The sequence below is a fragment of the Tetrao urogallus genome (genome assembly GCF_951394365.1).
Source record: "Tetrao urogallus genome assembly, chromosome: 4".
Lineage (NCBI taxonomy): Eukaryota > Metazoa > Chordata > Aves > Galliformes > Phasianidae > Tetrao > Tetrao urogallus.
Genome location: NC_136817.1, coordinates 2,048,550 through 2,070,245, shown reverse-complemented (window position 1 = coordinate 2,070,245; position 21,696 = coordinate 2,048,550). Strand labels below are relative to the sequence as shown.

General features: G+C 38.5%; 1 protein-coding gene across 1 annotated transcript in view; it reads right to left on the bottom strand.

Moving 5' to 3' along the window:
- Positions 1 to 21,696, bottom strand: part of PDGFC (platelet derived growth factor C) — a gene marked incomplete at both ends in the record, with an annotated part of 112,921 nt that overhangs the window by 22,729 nt on the left and 68,496 nt on the right. Inside the window, one exon of the mRNA XM_079534511.1 lies at positions 10,610 to 10,790. Coding sequence (XP_079390637.1) covers positions 10,610 to 10,790 — 181 coding nt within the window. The remainder of the gene's footprint in view (positions 1 to 10,609; positions 10,791 to 21,696) is intronic.

Here is a 21,696-nt window from a genome sequence, read left to right as displayed (position 1 = left end):
ATAGCTTAATTAATAGTGTTCCTCAGACTGGCATCGTTTCAGGTTTTCCGACTATCATTACTATGTTTTCTCTTTTGAACATCCTGAAAAGCAAAGGTATCCTCTGTTCACACTCAGGCAGCTTTTAATTTGTCAATGTTTTAAATTGCTCTGTAATTTGTAAACACTTTCAGATATTGAAATAGCAAACTCTCTTGTGGAAATGTCATCTGTTTGTTTACTTTTATGGCAGCTTTCTTCTAAATTAAAGCAACAGCTTCTTAGCACAATTTTTAAAATGCTAGGTGCGCAATTAAGAGATAAAAAGTTCACAGGAAATGATGCAAATAAATGAGGAAAAAATGGTGTGCTTAAAACAATGGTCAACAGTCACAATCCCACAAAATAACCACAGAAGACCCTTCAAGTGCACTGATTATCTGCATGAAAATCTGCAAAAAAAAGTCACTATTTACTAACAGCGTTGCACACAACCATTATGGTTTACTTCCTCCTCTTCTGTTTAACCTTAATTCTAAACAAACACATAAATAAATCCTTACCTACACATTGATATGTAAGTAGCTTACAAAAGTAGCAGCTGAATTTACTTTGCTCTTCCCTCATGACATTGCTTCAAAGGTGTTCTTATGATTTTAAATTAAGTGGGATTAGAATGCTGCTTTGCAGTATGCACCCAGTTTGGTTTACTGCAGCAGAGCAGAGGGCTGACTAAAGAGTGCTCTGCCTCCTTACAGTGGGCTGTGAGCTCAAGTTCACCCATATCCCACATCTGTAACCTATCAGGCATATCTGTCCTCTCTATCACATCATAGATGTGCTGCTTTGCCCCTTAAGCTCTCATACTTTTTGATGTGCTTTGTTAGCAAAGCAATAAGTTACTTCCAAACTAACGTGCCATCTTTCATCTATCTAAATATTTAGTACTAGAAGTAATTCAACTTTTTTGTTCTTAATGAAACAAAATTGAAAAACCATCTGACAATTTTCCATTTGTCTTTGTATGATGGATTTCACCATCTGTCTAGTTCTTCGTGAAATGCTAGGCTCTATTCTGAAGTGTTTCATACCAGCAAAGTGCTCGTTTCAGAGTTTCTTGTGAATCCTAACTCTACCTCTACGTTGCATCAAAGGATGCACTGCTATTTTGACCAACTAATTGCTATAGGGTGTTGGGGTTTTCCCCACATGAAAGCTGCCCGTAGCTATTTTAATCAGAAAAGCAATTTTTAAAAGTAAATACAGTATTTAAAGTTACAAATATTGACAGAGTGCAAACAGGAAGAGAACAATGACAGGATTTTCTTTGACTAAAATATATGAATTCCAAGACAAAAAGGCGTTATGCAGGTGACTCAAGAACGGTAAGTATTTTATTATTAACTTTTGGTTGCCTGGTACACCTCATACTGAAAAGCCAGAAGACAAATACGCACATGCAGATCAGAAGATTAGAGTGGTTTTTAAAAGTTAGGCAAGAGCAACCCTATTAACAACCTACATATTAAAATCCTACGTATATGAGGCTAACTGCCTGCCAGCTAGCATGTTAAAAGCATTGTGGCATTTGCTCCTGTCTTCCAAAGAAGTAAAGGTGATGTCTGAATGAAACTCTCAGATGCCTTACTCTCCTCAGCTACCTAATCATCTTGGTTTTGACAGCTAGCAGAAAGTTCAACAAGTTCAAGTTGCACAGAATCAGCAAAATTTGTCTATGACACAACTTCAGAGGTTTTGAAAAATTAAAAATACAGTCGTTTTTACATTCATATATGTATAATAGCATAAGCAATCTTTTCAGTAAAGATCTGAACTGAAATGTATTGGAAACGTCCTACTGCCAGATCCAGACAATTCCTTTTGACACAAAAATATTTGGAATAAACCTACTGAAACAATACATTTGCAAATTCAGTTCTAGGGAACCATATTTACTATGCCAACTATTCACCAAACCATGAATACACGGACTTCTGCAAGAACCATCTTAGGCTAGGATGCCTCGTTAAAGATGATCACATTGTTAAAAGGGTATTTGTCATGCTATTTGAAGAATGGTTCGAACAGATCTGCCAAGAAACTTTTAAGCTAAGAGCTACCAAAAGATATCAGGGCGACATACTAGACAATAAAGCATAAGGGTGATTGAAGTATGTACAGCACTCCACTGAAATTCCCCTCACCATCTAATAGACAACCTGAGAACTGTTGTACATGATGTCAAGGCTGAGTATTATGGAGGGATCCTTATGCAGAAGAAAGAGAAGGGTTATTTGGAACTAACAGTTTCACAATGTCTTCAAGGTTATATGCAACATTTCTCCTAAAGGCTGCACCATCTGCTTTCATGCGTTCACTTCTCAAGTGCCTTTAAGCCAGGTCTTTCATGCACTAAATTGCTCCCTTCAATTTGAAGCCCTGCAGTTTAGTTCTCCTCATAAAAAAAGATTTTTAGCGATTTTCTTCCTACAATTTATTGCCCAGCTCAAAAACAGAATGCAGCCTGAGCTTCTGGAACTGACTTGCCAAGCAGAAATTGTTCCCTGTTCTCATGCACAAGGTTTTTATTTGTCTTCATTTTTTAAGCAATTAATGTGTACTGGCTACCAGTAGTCAGCACAGAAGGAACTCTCTTAATTCTTTCTCCACCATCCTAGTCAGAGATAATTGAAAGACCAGATTCATCACCTTTGTCATTATGTAGATTTTTTTTCCCCATGAAAACAAAACCAGAACCGTTTGAACAAAAATCCTGGCTTCTTCAGCCAAACCTTTCATCATCATCATTAAAAGTTTTGAGCACTTATGAGAAGCTAACAAATGACAGCTCATAATCCCCATCTGTAACACCAGAGGCCAGGTACTGTAAAGACAAGACAGGTGCAAAGTTTGGTATTCCCACAGTGCTTATTATCTGTCCCTTTTTAGAAACAAAAGGATTTCTCTTAACACTACCACCAATACCCCACATTAATCTTTCCTCAAGCAAACTCTTACCCCGAAGCTACTACACAGTGTTATTACTCTGTCAAGAATTTTTTCTCCTGAATTTAAAAAGCTGCTTCCACCGGTCTATGTTGTCAGGCTGTGCTGTCAGTCACCTACAGAAGCTGCTCCACTATTTCATTCTTTTTCTTGCGATTCTGCTGTCCCTAAGGGCCATTTCAGATATGGAACACATGTACAAAAAAATGGTCAGAGAAACTGCACTAAGTAACTCTTCTTTGTTCTGTCCTCAAATTTTCCCTTTCATTCCTGTTTTCATCTTTCCCTACCAGAATGATGTTAACAACACTTAGCAGAGTACACACCACTAAAGTTTTGTTGATTTGTCTGTTTTGTTGGGATGAGGCAATGCGACTGTGACATAGCTATTAGAATGCATAGGGAGATGACACGAATGAAGCTAAAATAGGAAAATTTAAAGTTATGGTGCTGAAACCTAGCATCGAATGTACACTTGCTTACCTTTTTTTTGACTAGCAAGCATGTCAGGAAAAGTCCCTTAGTATTTGAAAGCACAAAAAACCTAGGACTATGCCAGTTACACAGGATATTACTTTGAGAATGGAACAGAGTCCCTCTGCTTCGGGATTTGTAGAGAAGCCATCAGCATGCTTTCTCAAAAAGGTGTGAATAACACACTGATTCTGGAAATTGGAAAAGGGATTGTCAACTAGACAGTTATATAGTGCTTGAAACAGAAAAAATAAAGATAAAATTACTCTTGGGAAAAAAAAAAAAAGAGGAAAAAAAGCTAGAAGGAATATGGGAGGAAAGTGTTTGGGTTAATTTTTAAAAGTAGCTTTTTTAATTAATTAAAAAATCATGGGTGACAGAGAATGCAGTCTTTAGAACAGATATGACCAATAAATTGAACAAATAAATCTGAGCCATGATTACAGAACCATTTTAAAAGGCTAAAGGAACATTCAGAAATCAACGTGGAATATTTATTTTGATGTAACATCCAACAGCTACAATTACATGGGACCAGTGTTTGAGTGGCATGTTTTACACACGCATTCCTTTCAAACAAAGGAACGTTTTGATGTTTCTTTTATATGAGGTTCCAATACAATCTCCACATTCTGTAGGAAAATAAGTATTCAAGAAGTTAATCAAGTATTTAGATACTGTCTCAATGTGCACAAAGAAGAAGAAATGTGTTCTAACACAAATGCGTCTCTCTGCTCAGACACTAACTTCATAATTTCAATAAACCAATGTTGCCTTTCAATCCCCAGTTGCCTTCATCCCCAGTTTTTCAGGCACTTGTCAATCTTTTCACCATTGTGCTGTGTAAAATCCTGCCAAGCCATGACTAAACAACTAGTCCTGCAACCAGAGGGCTGCTAGCAATCAATCTGCTTCAGGGCTAGAGACTTAATAACCTCATGAAGTTTGTGGGAAGTGAAGAGTTAACCACTGAAAAGTGAAGCATCAACATGAACTTCACACGATCCCGGCAATCATACCATTTACCAATTCCAGAGGTGCTCCAAATGTAGCTTTCCATCTTACTTCCGTCTCACCATCTGCTACTCTGCTGCTGCCCTCAATGACCTAAGACCCCCAAAAGATTGCCACCAGCTGCCCCATCCCTGAAAAGTCTCCCTCCACCACTTTTGCTACGCAACAAATTCTGGTATACTTGGCTATCCTTCTGATGTGACCGATTCCGACACAGATCTCTTGCTATTAGCAAATTCTGTACCATTATCTCCAATGCCTTGCAATTTCAAAAGGGTCCAAAAGGGTCCTAAAAGAATGATGAAAGATTTGTAATGGCTTGCTGATAAAGAATGATTGAACAGTTTGGGATTAATCAGCAAGAAAAGGGCTAGCAGTTTGAAAAAGGTGGGTGGGAACAACTGTTCTCTGCCTCTCCAACTGTAAGAACTAGAGGCCATCACATGAAGCTACTGGTAGCATGGCTCAAACAAAAGGCAGTGGTTCTTTATGTAAACAAGCAATACACCTGTAAGACTTTTTATCAAAGGATGTTGTGAAACCAAGAATCTTGCCTGGGCTCAAGGGGAAACTGGCCAATTATTGTCAAGGAAGGTTGGTTACAGATTACTAAACACATAAAACATACAGGGAATTCCCTCCCTTCTGCAGAAAGCAGCTTACAAGTAGAACAGAATAGAAATCACAGATGAGGAATCACAGTATCGCAGAATGGCCCGGGTTGGAAGGGACCTCAAGGATCATGAAGCTCCAATGCCCTCTGCCACAGGCAGGGCCACCAACCTCCCCCTTTAATGCCAGCCCAGGCTGCCCAGGGCCCCATCCAACCTGGCCTTGGACAATTCCAGGGATGGACGGGGCATCCACAGCCTCTCTGGGCAGCTGTTCCAGCACCTCACCACTCTCTCTGTAAAGAACTTCCCCCTGACATCCAACCTCAATCTCCCCTCCCTCAACTTCAAACCATTTCCCCTTGTCCTGCTGTTATCTCCCCTTTCAAAGAGTTGACTCCCCTCCTGTTTGCAGGCTCCCTTTAGGTACTGCAGGCTGCAATGAGGTCACCCAGCAGCCTTCTTTTCTCCAGGCTGAACAAGCCCATTTCCCTCAGCCTGTCTTCGTAGGGGATATACTCCAGCCCTCACATCTGCTTGGCCTCTTCTTAGTGCTCCTTAATCATCCGTTTATGACCACCACTGGTAACAGATTCCTTAAAGATTTGGTTTAAGACACGCTGAGATGTCTTGAGAAACAGTGAAAGGTGTAGAAACTTAGCCTTACTTCTAACTCTGCCAAGTAACACATTTTCAAATTCACATCCCCGCAAGCATAACAGATTAAATGCTTGTTTCTATTACTACTGACTGATAAAAGATTATTTTCTTTTCATCATAGCTTGTTTTTGTACTCTGTAGTTTTTTTTTATTTTTAAGAACTGACCCTGAAGCATGTCCCACTTATCTATGTATTTGTGGGTAATCTTTCATATCTTATGTAAAAAATTTAAAGGGAATTTCTCTTCAGTCCTCAGCTTAGATCTAATGCAAAATGAAATCACCAAGGGAGAACTTCGTCCAAAAACCTCCCTTGACTTGCAACATCATTCTTTGCCACAGACAAAAACTGAATCAAGGGATTTACATGCTTGAGCATCTTTAGGAGCCTGTTGATTTATCTGAGCTTAGGATTCACCATACATAGTGGAAACTCTGAACACAGAGTTTATGTTTAAGAGCCTTTCTGAATGTATAAAAGATTTTCACAGTCCTCTTTCTTCTCATGTCGCCATCCAAAGCACTGCCTAACACTTATATACTCCCCTGCTGTTTCATACAACCTTGGCTCTGGCTCAAAAAAAAAACCCTAAAATCATATTGTTTCTTTTCCAAATACTTTTGATTACTTGTTGAGATAACGCCTTTCCTTCACCTTTGTTTAGGAGATGAATAATATCCTTTTGTGATGTTTCTAGATGGGTTTTCAGTTATTGCAGCCAAAATTAGGCCTCTCTTGGTCTTTGGTCCTGATGTAACATATACACATCTGACATTTCTGAAATGGATGAAAGGGAAAGCCAGGTAAGAGCTCTCCTTTCTCTCTTATTAGTATACATTTTTCTACAACTATTTACATTTTATCAGCATTTTCTCATTAAACATTCTCAATTTAAAGAGATTTCACAAACAAATTGAACATACTCAACCCTAAAAAAGATAAAGTTTAGACAATTCAGAGGAAATGAAGTAACAATTATTATACGGCCTTAAACAGATTACCTGAGGAATATTAGTCCTTCTTCTTGAAGTCAATAAGTTAACAGTTCCTTACAGTTACCAGCAAGAGAACTATCGACATCATCTCTCCATCAAAAGAACATGATCTCTTTTGGATTGAAACCCAGGTAGCCATACAGGTACTGCACCAAAATCACAAAACACCTTCCAAGTCACTTTTAAACCAGGTCAGTCTCATAAGACTCCGTTTAGATTTTGCTATTTGTCTTCACTTGCAGAAAAGAGGGTTAAGTCTGTTCTTAGCAAAGATTTTTGGCATGATCTTCCAGACGTGCTGCCATATGCCAAAAAAGAAAGGGAATATAGTCACCCCCAGCTTCGACTTTAACTGGAGCTGCTTTGTTTTGAGTGCCCCGAATAATTAATAACTACTTTGGCAATCAGTCATGCATTCCTTAATGGCACCTCAGGCATCAAGTATCCCATTCACCCGCTCCCCCAAGAAACAATGGGCTTTATTACATCAAGTTTTCTATGCCAAACTTGTAACTGACATAATTTAAACTAAACAAGTCTCTAGAAAGACTGAAGCCCAAACTCATATTGTAGGAGTTCATGAGGTTTCTTCTTAATTGCATATGGCTACTATATGGATTAGACCTGTAACCGGGGGCAAGTGAGAAGGAAGGGAAAAGAGATGAAACATGGATCGTTTTTGCAGTATATTTCTAGGTGGTTTTGGATTATATAACACTGCCAAATACACAGCTTTTAGTAAAGGCATAGCTGAACAGTCAAAATGCAGAACAACCACTAAACAGCCCTTAGTGAATAATGCAGCCCACCAGTAAGCACTGACTAAGTGACAGGGTATAGCATGAAGAGTGCCTAACAACTGTGCTGAAAGTAGCAGGAGAACTCTGAAATAAGACAAGCTAACTTTTCTTAGCAAAAATAAGCTTTTTCAACACTTCCTTGCACTTTACAGTGTTCCAATTAACTTGCAACAAAAGAACACAGTTAAAAATAAAGAGAGCTAACCCAAAATTAGAGAATGTTCTTCTGAGATGTACCCATGACACACAATTTAAAATGGAAGAAAATCAGATAGTTAAACTGCAGTTATCTAGATCCTCAAGAAGAGCGGTGTGGTTGTCTCGGGAAACGTTCTGCTCGTATACAGCATACCCACAGCTTTTAAGCAGTGCCTTGCAATCCTGTGTTAAATGTTTCTGTAAAGCTATGTTGCTCTGAGTGCCATTGGAACTAATGGTAGTACTTTTGAGCAGCTAAATCTTAGGAGAAAGGTAATCAGATCAATAGTCATTCTCCTTCTACTTATTAATCACAGAAAATTTAGTTTGAAATATAATATACAAAGTTAAATATATATATATACAATAAATTACAGGAGTGTTCAACAAAGCTATTTCTCTTGCTCTTTAAAAGACCTGAAAATGTGTCCAGTGCCCTTCTCCGTGTGTGGCCTCCAAATACAGAAACAAGCTTGCACTGTTTTATTTCAGTTTTGCTTCATTTCTCCCCAAACAATCTCTCATTGCTAGTCTACCAGGCATCTCCCCCTCCCCCTTTTCTTAAAAAATGAAAAAAAAAAAAAAATTAACTGTTTAGGACCAATTCATAAAAGCGAATCACTAAGCAAATCAGTGATGGTTCTTTGCAAAAATCACTTATAAATTACACTCATTCCTGTATCTGACATTTTCACACGAAGGAGGAAGCCGTAAATTTTAATTTATCTTGAAATGCAGGATGATACAGCATTAGATATATATGCATAAATGAATAAGGAGAGAGAGACAGAGAGAGACAGAGAGAAAGAGAGCCTTCAGTTTCCTATTGCCTGAAAACCAGAAGCGGTCTAATCCTGCAACTTATCAATAAGGATTGCATTTACAATCTCTACAGTTAATTATGCAGTCTGAAATGTGAAACTTTATTTTCCATGGTTTATTAAAAGGGATTGTTTTGAAGAAAAATCTCTCCATTAGAAATTTGGAAAGTCATTCTCACCAACCTTTGAACAGTTGTTGTACCGTGCATTTTGAAGCTAGCTCTGCATTCCTGTGACATGGTGGGGATTGCTCTTTCCTCTTACATATGTGACAGATAAAATAGCTTGTTCTCTGTAACAGTTTGTATGCATACGTCTTAGGCATATAAACTTAATTAATGGAGGAAAAGAAGGACTAAAAAAAAGGCATAATACAGTGTCAGGAGTCTCTGTTTTTTGTCTACTTAGCAGATATTCATGGTTAGGGATCTAAATATTCTGAAAATTAGCGATTACTTTTGCGAGTGTTAATAATTTAAAAGTTTTCCCCATCAAGTATATAGGAATAAATCCAGCCCAGCAACACATGAATATAATTATACATATATTCTGGTAGTTTTAGGTGCATTTGTTTTAGGTGCATTTGTTTAAACCATTCCAGAAAAATTTGATCAAACGTCAGATAAACGTGTAGCAGGTAGGATGCAACACTAGAGCAACTGCAATGAAATCTGGCATCAGCTCACACAACATCTATTTAGGGATCTTCCTTTTACTATTTTCTAAAAGTAAACATACTCATTACCTTCTGCCCTTTGGTATAACAAGTTCAAACCTGGCCATATTCCAAGATGGTTCAGAGACTGACTGATGTGTTTTCTGATTTCAAAATTCATTCATCTAACTTACAAAAGAGTCAAACAGACTTGCCCTTAGTCATTTTAGAAATATTACTTAGGCCTAAATAGTTACCAATACTGAGAGGCATACAACAGGAAACAGCATGTATATACACAATACAGCACTTAAATAACTTCACTACCAGTGTACTAAACATATAAGACAGGAGATGAGGTGTTATCAAAAGATGCACAGAATTAGTCTTTGATTCTCCTCAATAAATGGAGCTTTGTGAAGGAGGACAACAGGCAAAAATGGAAAAAGAAGCAAGCCAAATGCATCGAGTGAAGTGCATGTCAGCAGGCTTACAACATGGATTCTTTTGATCAGTTTTTTATTGAGCTTGCAGATGTTTTACACTAACCAAATACCACAAACCACAAGATGACTGAGGAGATTCACAAAGTGAATTATAAAGCTTGCAACAAAAATATTCCTTACTCTCTTTAAATATGGAATATCTAAAACAAGTCAACTCCTGTTCCACTCAATCCTGAAGTTCAGAACATTGTCTCATCCCTAAAAACTTACAAATGTTGTTTTGCTAGCACAGGTCTTTTGCTTGTTGAAAAAAAAATAATAGAAATCTGTTGATGGTGAAAGCAGCCATACTTCAGACAACAATTAGCATTTAGTACCTGTGAGTTGCAGGTGTTAGACAACAGTAAGAGAAGCCTAAAGTACATTTTCCAGGAAAAATGCAGTGAAAAATGAGTATCGTGCTTCATCTGCTTTGCCACTATAATAAAACAATTCAGAATAATAAGGACTTTTTTTTTTTTTTTGAGCTAGGTATAATCATCCAGCTCTGCATGGCATAGCTGACTTAGAAGAACATAAATTTCTTCAGTCTCACTTGCACTCAGTGTTCTTTACAGGTCACACAGCTGATTCTTATGCTGAATTTCTTCATCTCAAAGCAAGAAAAAGTGGCTTTTTCACTGCACCATAATAGGAATGCAAATATTTTATTTGAGTTTCCATATAAACAACTGAGCCATCAACTTCCCAGTCCAAAGCCACCCAAGATCAACCACAAAAACACTCAGTCAGTTAAAGAGCAAAACGTACAATTCTGGCAGACAAATTATTCATTATTATTATTATTATGAAATAAACAGTAATTAACCCTAAACTACGTAAAGATTCTTTTGAGCCACCACTTCAAAGACGTTATTTTTCTGAAATGCTCCTGAAACGTGTTACTTACTGGCACAAGAAGGGTATAATGGATGCAGAATCCAGGTTGAGAAGGAAAATATTCATCAGACACAAATCTTATTCTGATCTGGTTTCCTTTGGAGATTTGTCTGCTTGGCACACTACTGGAACCGCACCAGCGCCCTAAAACAGTGCCATCACTAGGTTCTTCAACTTCTACAAAGTCATACCTGAGCAGAAAAGAAAATTACATGTTTATTTACTGGTAAATTTCTACGAACATCCAATTTTAATGCATAAACCAAATTTCTTATTCTATTTTTGTTATTTCTTAATGCTAAAAGTATACTACCAAAGTTAGCTCTTTTTAAAAAAGCCTCCAACTTGCTACTGGCTTAAATACATAATAAAATCACGCAGTGAGGTTAAAGAAATAAGAGCAGAGTTAGCGTTTTGAATAGACCACGAGTATGATTTAGCCTGTTCCTTTTATGGGGAATTAGAATATGCAGGATGGGGCAGAAATAATTCAGACCAAAAAAACCTGTAATTAGCTATGTGTGGCACTGTAATATCATTGGAAATATATTCCATGTTGCCAGTGAAATTTCAGAGGCTTTTGGTAATGCAATCTTGCCCCCTTGTAATACCAGGGATGAGTAAGCTCCGGAAGGTTAAGGTGGTTTAGGGAAACTTGGAAGCACATTTGGAGCTTATGCATATCCCAGTGAGACACTTGTTAAGCAAAAACATAAACGCACCATGTGTCAGAAAGAACCCGATCCGTTGGTAATACCGACAGGAGATATATGAGTTGGGAGCTTTGAAAGAACAGAACGTAGAAGGTTTGATTTAGTTTCATTGGTTTTTAACGTGTGGTCTGGGTATCCGTGGGGATCAGTGAACAACTTCAAATAGGTCCATGAAAGGTAACTAAGGAACGCCCGTCAGTTGTCACCCATATGCTTTAATACACCACACAAAGGTCCTTGCTTCCACTGGAGAATGTTTAGGGGGTTCTCAAGTCATAAAAACACTGAAAACGACTGCTCTAGAAGGCACGTCTGGTTTTAATATTTCAACCTGTTTCATGTCAATTCCCCAGCTGCCTACTGACAGAATAAACAGTAGGAATTTCTGTCGCTTTTCCCCCGCCGTCGAGCTTGAAAACCTGTGAGCAGCAATACTCCTGGGCTCAGAAAGGCAGAAGTGCAACCCTCGGGCCCCAGCTGGCTTTGGGAAGCTTACTGCTGCCCCAGCCACTGCTCTGCTACACGACCACAGCACCTCTGCTCTCCTACCCCAGCCTAACACACCTCTAGGAAAGTTTCGACAGTTTGGAGAGCGTTCTGCTCTCTTACAGCTAAAGTTGTAAACAAAATGCATTGCTCATAGAAATCTAAGTTGGTAAATGTTACCGAATCCTTTTCAAGGGTACAAACAGTCCTACTAGCCCCGATGACAGCAAGTAACTGTATTTTAAAAAGGAAAACTCACTCCCACTCTGCCAAGAAAAATTTAATGGGAAAATTATTACCTCAAACATTTTCTACTGGAGCTTTTTGTCGATTTTTTTTTTTTTCAGTAAATCTAATCTTTATAATGACTCCCAGTTCCCTAGTTAGACAGCAGGTAATAAATTCTGGTGTTGCATGTTTGTGCAAGACTGACTTGCACATTTATTATCTCCATTTAAAGGACCAGTATTTTTTCCACTTAATTAGAAATGAACGCAATGAATATGCTCATTAACTGTGTTCAAAATGTATTACTACCACGTCCCATAGTTTAAAATCTTTGTTGAACTTATGATACTAATTACTTCATCACCATATTTTTTCCCAGTGAAACACTAATTCCTTTACCCGATTCAAAACTGCTTTAACTTTATGATCAGCTTTACAAGTGACTACGAAGACAACGTGTACATTAATTGCAGTAAGACTTCGAAGCTCACCATATTTACTGAATTGATTTTGAGCACTGAATTTTAGACTTGAACACAAGGGCTGCTCTGAAAGTAATGCTCTTATTTTATTCTGCTGGCTCACGACATCAGAGGCGGATGCTGGTGGTATGGCAGTAGAGGCTGAACTTTCCCACCAGTATTCCATTACATTGTGTTGCTGTGTGACAGATGGCAGCAGAAGGGCAGACTGGGATGTTTCTGACATGGAAGTGTGCATGAAGCAAAGGTGTGGCACCAATTTGCTCCGTGTGGATAAAATGGCACCCACTGACATTCACCAGCACTTGCTGAATGTGGATGTGAACACGGCGAGGCAGTGTGTGGTGTGTTTCAACAGTGATTGGATTACAAAATTTCCAATTTCCATCTTTTTATGTCTCTGGTAGATAATTATCCAGCTATTTTTTTCTCATTTGTAAAGAGTTAATAATTTAATCATTACTTTAACAACTTCAGATGCTTGTAGGGGGTCAAATACAGAACAGGCATTAGTACTTCTACCATAACTTACACAGCACTTTCTATTGCATCTTTGTTCTCCTTGTACCCCTGAAATAAAAGTGAAACAAATTTCACATCAACTAAAAAAAGCCCCTCGCACATTTTCTGGACACATTGACTGAAGATAGAACTTGGTGCAAAACACAGCAAAGCAAAGTGGCTCAGATGCTTTAAGCATTTACAAGACTGCACTGCACAGTTCTGAGGCTTCTTGGGAGCTGGCAGGGACAATATCACAGCCACCTAATTTCCCAGCAAGGGAAGCTTTTCCTTGTAAAGCAAGAAAACTTGGATAAATAACCAGGAATTGAGAAACAGAAACTTTTTTCTATCCACAACAGAGTTAAAAAAGTTAAAATGCTCATTTAACAAAATAATCCTTTTTGTGCAGTGTACAAACCAGAAAACACAATCCTCTGTGGCACAGTGACTAAAGAATCAAGAATACATATCCACATTCAGTACTTTACTCAAAAACTACCAAAAGTTCTGACCAATAGGTAGTCTCATCTCTTATCCAGGGACGAAAGGTGCATTTGCCTTTAGTCAACACTTCCCATTATACCTTCCCATATATAACTTGCAGAATATGTATTCCTCATCCCTATGGCTAGGTGCCCAGGACTCTGAATTGAATTAATGACCTGAACAAAGGCAATTTATTTGAAAAGGACAAAGAGGTAATGTAAGGGACTCTGAACTTCAATACTTTTCAAACCAGGAAACGTATTCTCTAAGGAAATGTGTTTTCCTCTCCGTTCTCAATTTTTCTGTGGTTTACACCATTTGCTAAATATTTTCTGACAGGGTGTTTACCTTGGCTTACAGTTTTGTGACCTTCGTGTGGCTTCCCTCTGCCTTCAGAATCCCACAAATGTATCAATGAATGTAAGGAACAGAAATCCGCATGGTAAAATATTTTGCCATGCTGGTGACACTGGATCTTTCCATCTGATATAGATGTATGCTAGACAAAAAACTAGACACTCACCATGAGAAAAGTGAAATGCTTTCTTCCTTCCCTCCTTTGATGAACATTGACTTCATTTTCCATTAAGTGACAAGAAGTTGACAGCAACCCCTGACATTTTTTTCCCTGTGGGATGCTGCAGTATTTCTATTCCATTTTGTTGAAAAGCATTAGGGATCTCAAGGTTTTCCCTGTGCTATGGCAGCATACAAAAATTACCTACCTCAGACTTGGACCTAAAGCATCGAAGGTCCTCGGGCAGTTCATTAGACAAAATGTTACTGAATAGAATGCTGATGGTTTATACTTGGGCAGCTTCATTTTGGAAACAATAGAAATTACAAAGAACTGTCATCCCAAAAATATTTTCTAAACAAAATTTCAAAAGGACAGTTTTCTCTCCATCTTCCGTCAATATTTAAAATCATTTTCATTTTTACTTCTGAAATATTTAAAGCTCCTATGGAATAAAACTTTAGTGTCCATCATTCAAGTTAAACTGTATTGTTCTACACACAGAAGTGTCAAGGCACTGGCAATAATTCACGTACTCTTCACCTCTTAGATCACTTAAATCACAGCTGCAAGTAATCATAGTGTTTATTTCACAAAGAACAACATGTTTAGAGAGGAAAGAGAGGCCAAGCATTTAGCTTGAAGACGTTTTCTTTCAAAGTTTGTGTGCCTCACTTGTAACAAATTTTGGAAGCCTTCCTCTATCAACAGAAATCTCCAGCAATACTTCAATGGGAAAATTCACATTTATCTGAGTGGAAAAGGGAATACTGGAGCACAACAGAGGCATCAAACCCATGGCACCTGATGGCAGAACCAATCTGTTTAAGTATCCTTGTTATTGCCTATAGGTCAAGGCATTGTGTGGCCTCCAGCAAAAATCACAGGATGAGACATGGAGAATGCAAAGTTCACCATGAAGAACTGAGTGAAAATGGAAGGATCCCAAGAAGGAAAAGAGCATAGAAGGATAGTGACTCTCTGAGTCGGAGCAATAAAAGTGGATTTCAGGCAAACTACAAACCTACTGCTGCAGCAGTACAGTTGTAGGAAGAGGAGCACACACGGCGCCATTGATTGAACAGGAGAAGAACTTTTCTGTCACCTGCATGTCCCTCCATGAAGACTAAAGGAAATGCTCCTCAAACACTGACACACAGAGGAAGAAGCTAACGTGTGAGATTAAGATCAAAATACTAAAAGAAATTAAATAGTAGGTAATAATGAAACTGCAGGTACAAGCATGCTATTTTTCAAGTTGTGTAAGATGAAATCTTAGTTTTGGTAACTTTTCTCCTCTGGTGCTGCCAAGCTGTACAACTGTTACACAAGTTTGCAAGCTTCAGAATAGCTATTTAATTCCTTCACCTTTCAAATTCATTCATTTATTTTATAGTATTTTGTATTTATTGCCAGTAAACTATATCCACCTGAACCTAGACTAGGAAAGATTGGTCCATCAGTTAAGCCCACCACTAACAAGTAGATAAAATGTTCCTGAAATCACAGACCTTGAACACTGCACATCTGTACAACTTTGCTGTTAGTAATTCAACCTGCCACCAGAGGTAAGGAAAAAAACCCTCAAGTGAGACAGAAAGCAAAGTTTCCTGGATGAAAGGAAGGGAAAGGGGACCTTGGCTGAAATCTTGACTCTGTGTGTGCAGCACCAACAAATACTCAACTGAGAGAATGTTTTTAAACTGAAAAAGGGAAGATTTCGGTTAGATGAGGAGGAAGAAATTCTTTACTCCGACTGTGGTGAGGAACTGAACAGGTTGTCCAGAGAAGCCGTGGAGATGGAGATGCCTGGAGATGTTCAGGGCCAGATTGGATGGGCCCTGGCCAACCTGGTCTGGTGGGAGGTGTCCTTGCCCACCTCAAGGACCTTCCAAGCCAAGCCATTCTAAGATGCATTCTAGGATTCTGTAAGTCTTCAATAAAACTAAATTCATTTGACATGAACAGAAACGTTTGACTGAGGGCTACTTTAAATGACAGTAAAGACGAGTTATTAGAAAAAATCTGCTTTTCAAAGACTACCAAATATAAAATTTAAGATATTTTATATGTTCCCTCTTGATAATGCCTTTACAAAAGGAAGCCTGCAAAAAAACCCACTCAAAAGCAGATGGAGTCAATTGACTCCAGTTGCTGAGGTGCACAGCAGCAGTTTCCTCAAGCCACTTTGGGAAAACTTATCAGAGCCACCAAGGAGGATAGCAGATGAGCCAACAGTTAAGAAATGAGTCATTTCACTTAGCAGCTTACAATTTCTGTTATGCTTGATGTTTTAATGTAAAAAGAGACAGCATTGAAACAGCAACAATTTGATGTAAAATGAATTTCCATAGCTGTAACTGTATCTGGTGATCCTGACATACTGTGTTTTAACAGTCACTGTTAAGAAATAGCATACCCAGAAATAACTGATATAAATAAAGTGATGAGGTCAGTTTTCGTACTCAGAAAATGATGTTTAATTATACACAAACATCACGTCCAGCAATAAACTTCACTTTTGGCCAATGTAGCAAATGAGTATTATATAAAACAACAAGTATCTTTCCACGTCTACATTTTTCATGAAATAAAGATACTCCAAGTATAAACAGAGAACATTTCTAACTTCCATTCCCCAAATATGGATTGTCGTTTCTGTGCCAACCTATGTTGAATATATCTATTTTAGAATATGCAGTGCTGTACATTAGGAGCTGCCTTATGGAAACACATATTCATTCACAAATGTTATATGGTTGCCATGGCTCTATTTCATCTTTCCTCATGCTGATTAATAAAACCTTGAGGCTTCTAACAGAACTGCGTAATTCCTTCTGTATTTCTATCTTGCTATTTAGGATACATTAAAAAAAAAAAAAAAAAGTTTACTCATCAGTAGTTTCCTTCCCCTTCACTCACTGTAAACAGGTTTGATAATGACTATACATCACTGCAAGTGAAAGGAAAAAAATGAGACAGCTTAAACCCCCTAATGCTACTCTTCAAACAGCCAAACACTTTTCACTGAAAGGAGAAGATGCAATATGGTTGTCTGATTGGGAGAAAATACCTGCTGTGTAACTGTCCTCCTGTCTAGCAGAAAACACATTTCCAATTTCTGTGGACCTGCTGAAAACCCGAGGGAGCAGCTGATGCACCTACATTTCAAGTAGTAGCTTAGCTTTTGTTTCTTGGGAACAAAGCAGCATATTAAAGAAGAAAAAAATTCATCTCTTACTTCAGAGCTGATTCATAAACAAAGCACTGCTGAATACACGTCCTTCCCCTCACGAGCAGCGCATTGGCACGCAAACACAGTGTGAAAATAAATCACGGCGACTGGCATTTATGTGCACTGGTGAACACTTAAGCGTCTCCAGCTCAGGCATGTGAATACTGCAGACCCTGAAGATAACTTCTGTCTCATGGGGAGAAAGGGGCATTAACTTTTCCACAAAATGGGAAATTGCAAACTAGATGCACTGCAAATCTTCTTCAGGTTCTAAGCCAAAATAATTCTATATTCAGACAGCAACAACGCAGTAAATATTTAAGTGTACTTTAAACTTGCCATACAGATAAAACGTGTAAATAAGTACTTTCAGGAATATAGCCTCCACAGAACACAGATCTAGATAGCCTGTGCCATGAACCTAAGTTGCACAAGTTTAATTTCTAATGAGCCTTTTCTCTCAATCACTTGAATAACAATCCTAGAAAGATATGCTATAATCATGCAGATAGAAACTCGAGGTATGAAGGGAAAAAAGACTCCTTCTTTTAAGATTGATTGTTAGCTTTCTGAAGTACTTCTGATGCCACCTGTACTCACACTGTTCACCACAGACAGTTCACCTCCCTCAGCTTCTCTGAATCCAAAACTATGTTTTTATCACTGTTTTTTGAGCAGCATTTTACATATTTAGTCTGGTATCCCAAATCCTGTATGCACAACCCCTTATATCCTGAAAAGTGGTTACGGATTGAGTCAATGACATGAAAACTACTGGTTAAGCAACTTCTTAGTGATATCCACAAGTAAATTTTAGAAAGCAGCAACATTGCTAAGGGATATTTTAAGCACATGAAGGCACTCACAGGTCAGTGCAGGCAGCACCCCTCCCCTGATACACAGCAGCATCGTGCACCTGGTCAAGTCTCTCCTCTTCATTCCTCCTGCTTCTTGCCTCTTCAATGGAGAGTGGGGCTCTACTTAGGCTTATTTAAATGAAAACACTTCTTTCTTTTGTTTAATGATATAACTACATATGGTTTCTTGCCTGCTACAGTAGCACACAGGATTTACCAATCCAGCACAGCCCATTTATCACCAAATCCAATATCCTGCTTCGGGACAGGCTAATAACTGCTACTTGAACAGAAAGTGAAAAATCCCTGTAATGTAACTGAGGAGTTGCAAAACACTGCAAGAGGCAGAAAAATGTGTTCCCAACCCTAGCAGGAGATCAGTTTACACCTAAAGCATGCAAAGAGTTTCCTCTCACTTCAGTTTACCTAGTTATAAATTAATGGACGTAAAATTATGCAGACCTATTTTTAATCCAGCCACAGCATACCAATCAGAGCCCAGTATGAAACAGAACTTCCTAATAACTGCTGCTCACTGGTTTTATTGTCAGAAGGAGAAAAATATCTATTTATTTTACATTATAAACACCCTGGGATACTCACACACGACCACCCGTCCTTTTTCAGGATAAGTAATCCTGCTTTTTGCAGTATCTCTTCCACGTGCATCTTCCCAAATATCCTGATAATCCACACGATTGAAAGCACTGTCTAGATGATGCTTGAATTCTGGCAGCCTGGGAATATGGCCACTGCCTGTAGGCAGCCATGAGCCTCCTCTGCTCTGGTCTGAACAAACCAAGGGACTCAGCGGCTCCTCATGTATCTCATCCTCAAGACCCTTCACCATCTCTGTGTCTCTAAGCAGGGGAAATCTGCAGTACTCATTTACTCCTACATTTTAATTAGCACTAGGGAAGGAGCAGAGAACTCCATTAGCAGTAGTTGTCCTCAGAGCATCCCAGAGACAGGTAAGACCTAGCAGTGCCTAGCAGGAAATTTTCATGCCACTGGAAACACAGCCAGCTTTGGTAACATGAAACAATTTCAGAAGCAATAAACTAGGATTAGGACTGTTTACAAAATATTTTGATACTGTGGACACAGTTTACTTCATTCAACCAGCTTGCTTGAGATTGAAAGGACCAAGAAGGAATATTAAGGAGCCTAAAATGTTTTCTAAATCAATGAGTGATAGTCTCTACTGTGAACAAAGAGTAAGGGATTATGTCAGCTACCCACTCAGAAGCAATCACTCTCCTAACACTCATCAGAGCTGTGAAAATTGGTAGGCAAGAATGCCACAATAGTCCCTAAGTTTGTGCAGCATGTGCTCCTCATCATGCTGTGCAGGCTGTGCTGTCCTCCATTCCAACCATGGAAGCACCTTGTCCTATTTTCCTTTCTTGTGTTGAATTCTGATTTGCTTACAGAGTACAATTTTGCAGCTATAAACCATTTATACAGAACGGTGTTTAGCCTTTTTAGAAGCTTAAGAAACGTGTTGCAGAGTAGTGTTGGCAACAACTGTACTACTTGAGCTTTATCTTCTTTTACTGCAATATCTGCTTTGTCACATTTACAAACTCATCATCACATAAATGGTATTAAGCGACTTTTAATATTCAGTAGAGAACCTAAATGAATGCTTATACTTAGAAGCCAAATTCAGATTACAAAATTGGGTAATATTTTTGTCTTCTGCCACGAGGTTAATCATGATCCTCTCATTTTCATGAATTCATCTACTTTGAGCGTACGTTGGCAATTGTACCGCAGAGTTTAATAGCAGCAGGAGCTTAGAAGAGTTTTAACTCTGCCTTCTTAAGTCTGGAGCTTCCACTGACTGCCCTCTCTTCTGGGCACAAGACATGCCTCTGCCAGCACCAACTACTGACAACAGTTAAAGAGCAGGATAGGAGCAGCTCAAGGATGAGTTACTGTACAAATCATCATTTGGGAATTTAAGAGATGAATTTTCTGGAATCATGGAATATTCAAAAGAAACGTCTTTCTAAAGTAAATAAATACATAAAAGGAACCGCCTTTTTGTCCAATTCGGAACAGTGATAAATTTTTCTTTGCTTAATTTCAGAAGTGAGACTAAATCAGACTGGCAGAAACAGATATGGTTATTTCTTCTGATGGAGACAAATACTCTGTTGTTCTTCAAAACATAGAATCATAGAATGGTTTGTGTTGGAAGGGACCTTTAATATCATCTAGTTCCATTCCTTGCTGTAGGCAGGGACACCTCCAGACCAGGTTGCTCATGGCCCCATCCAGCCTGGCCTTGAATGCAGCCAGGGAGGGGGCATCCATGACCTCACTGGGCAGCCTGTTCCAGTGTCTCATCACCCTCACAGTAAAGAATTGCTTCCCAATATCCAGTCTAAATCTACCCTCTTCCAGTTTAAAGCCAATTCCCCTCATCCTGTTGCTACCTGTCCTAATAAAAAATCCCCCCCCAGCTTTCCTGTAGGCAAGTAGGATTCATGAGTGTACTGGATTCCTGTGCATTCATTAAACTGAAATGATATTGTTAGAATGAAACTTATATGAAATAAACAACCTTTGCACTACTGATTATTTTCTTTATATGTAAAATAAAGGCTTAGATAATCAAAAGACTTTGCCAAAATTAATTTAACTTCTCAAAAACTTTGATCCCCACACTCCACTCTCATCCTCCCTTTGAATCCATTCAGCATTTAAACCTCTCCTGAAATGCTACCACTACTCAGCTGTCCTGCAACAAATGGACTGAGAAAATAGAAACCAAGAAAAAATAAATAACAACAAGGGGAAAAATACTCCACCTTCACTCAAGCCTTGTGGCACACATTGCTCCTAAAATGCCACCTCCCTGCCAGCAGTAGGACATCAGTGATGCTACCAAGAACGTCAGCTTAAATCACCTGTTTCAAAATAATTCCTTCTTATCAGTATTTCACTTAATCTGAGGCTCTTGAATACTAGAATTCGTTCTGGCTATTTAAATTATATGAATCCCCCCTTTCAGATTTTGAATAAAAGTGATTAACGAGGAGTTGATATGTCAGAAAAAAAAAAAAAAGGTAAAATGAAGGACTCGTAAGCTTTCTGTTATTCCAGTTGTTAACGGAATAATTTCTATCGAAACGGATCTAAGTGTGGAAGACAGCAATAATGGATTTTAACTTTAATATGACTTTATTTATGCTTATAAATATATGTATAGCCAGTGATGAAGGAGACATTTAAGCATCACAGATGTGGAATCATCAAAGTAGAACTGAGGCCATCTACGTTCATTTCTGTTCTCAGTCTGGACTGGTTTTCTGTTTTTATTTTTCTCCATAATTTGAAGTCTTAGAGATTTTGGGGGACTCCTCCCTGCCATTTGAGTTTTCAAAAGAAGGTGGAAACGGCAAACCCTGGAAGTTCAAAATGAGAAGAACAAACAAAAATCCTCAAAGAAACCAGCAGCCTATCTACTTAGTGACGTGAGTCACCGTGAACACTGACAAGTTGAACTTTGCGGTAACTTCTCTACCTGTAGCTTTGCACAGATAGTGTCACTCTTGCAACAAAAAAGTCCATCAGAGGT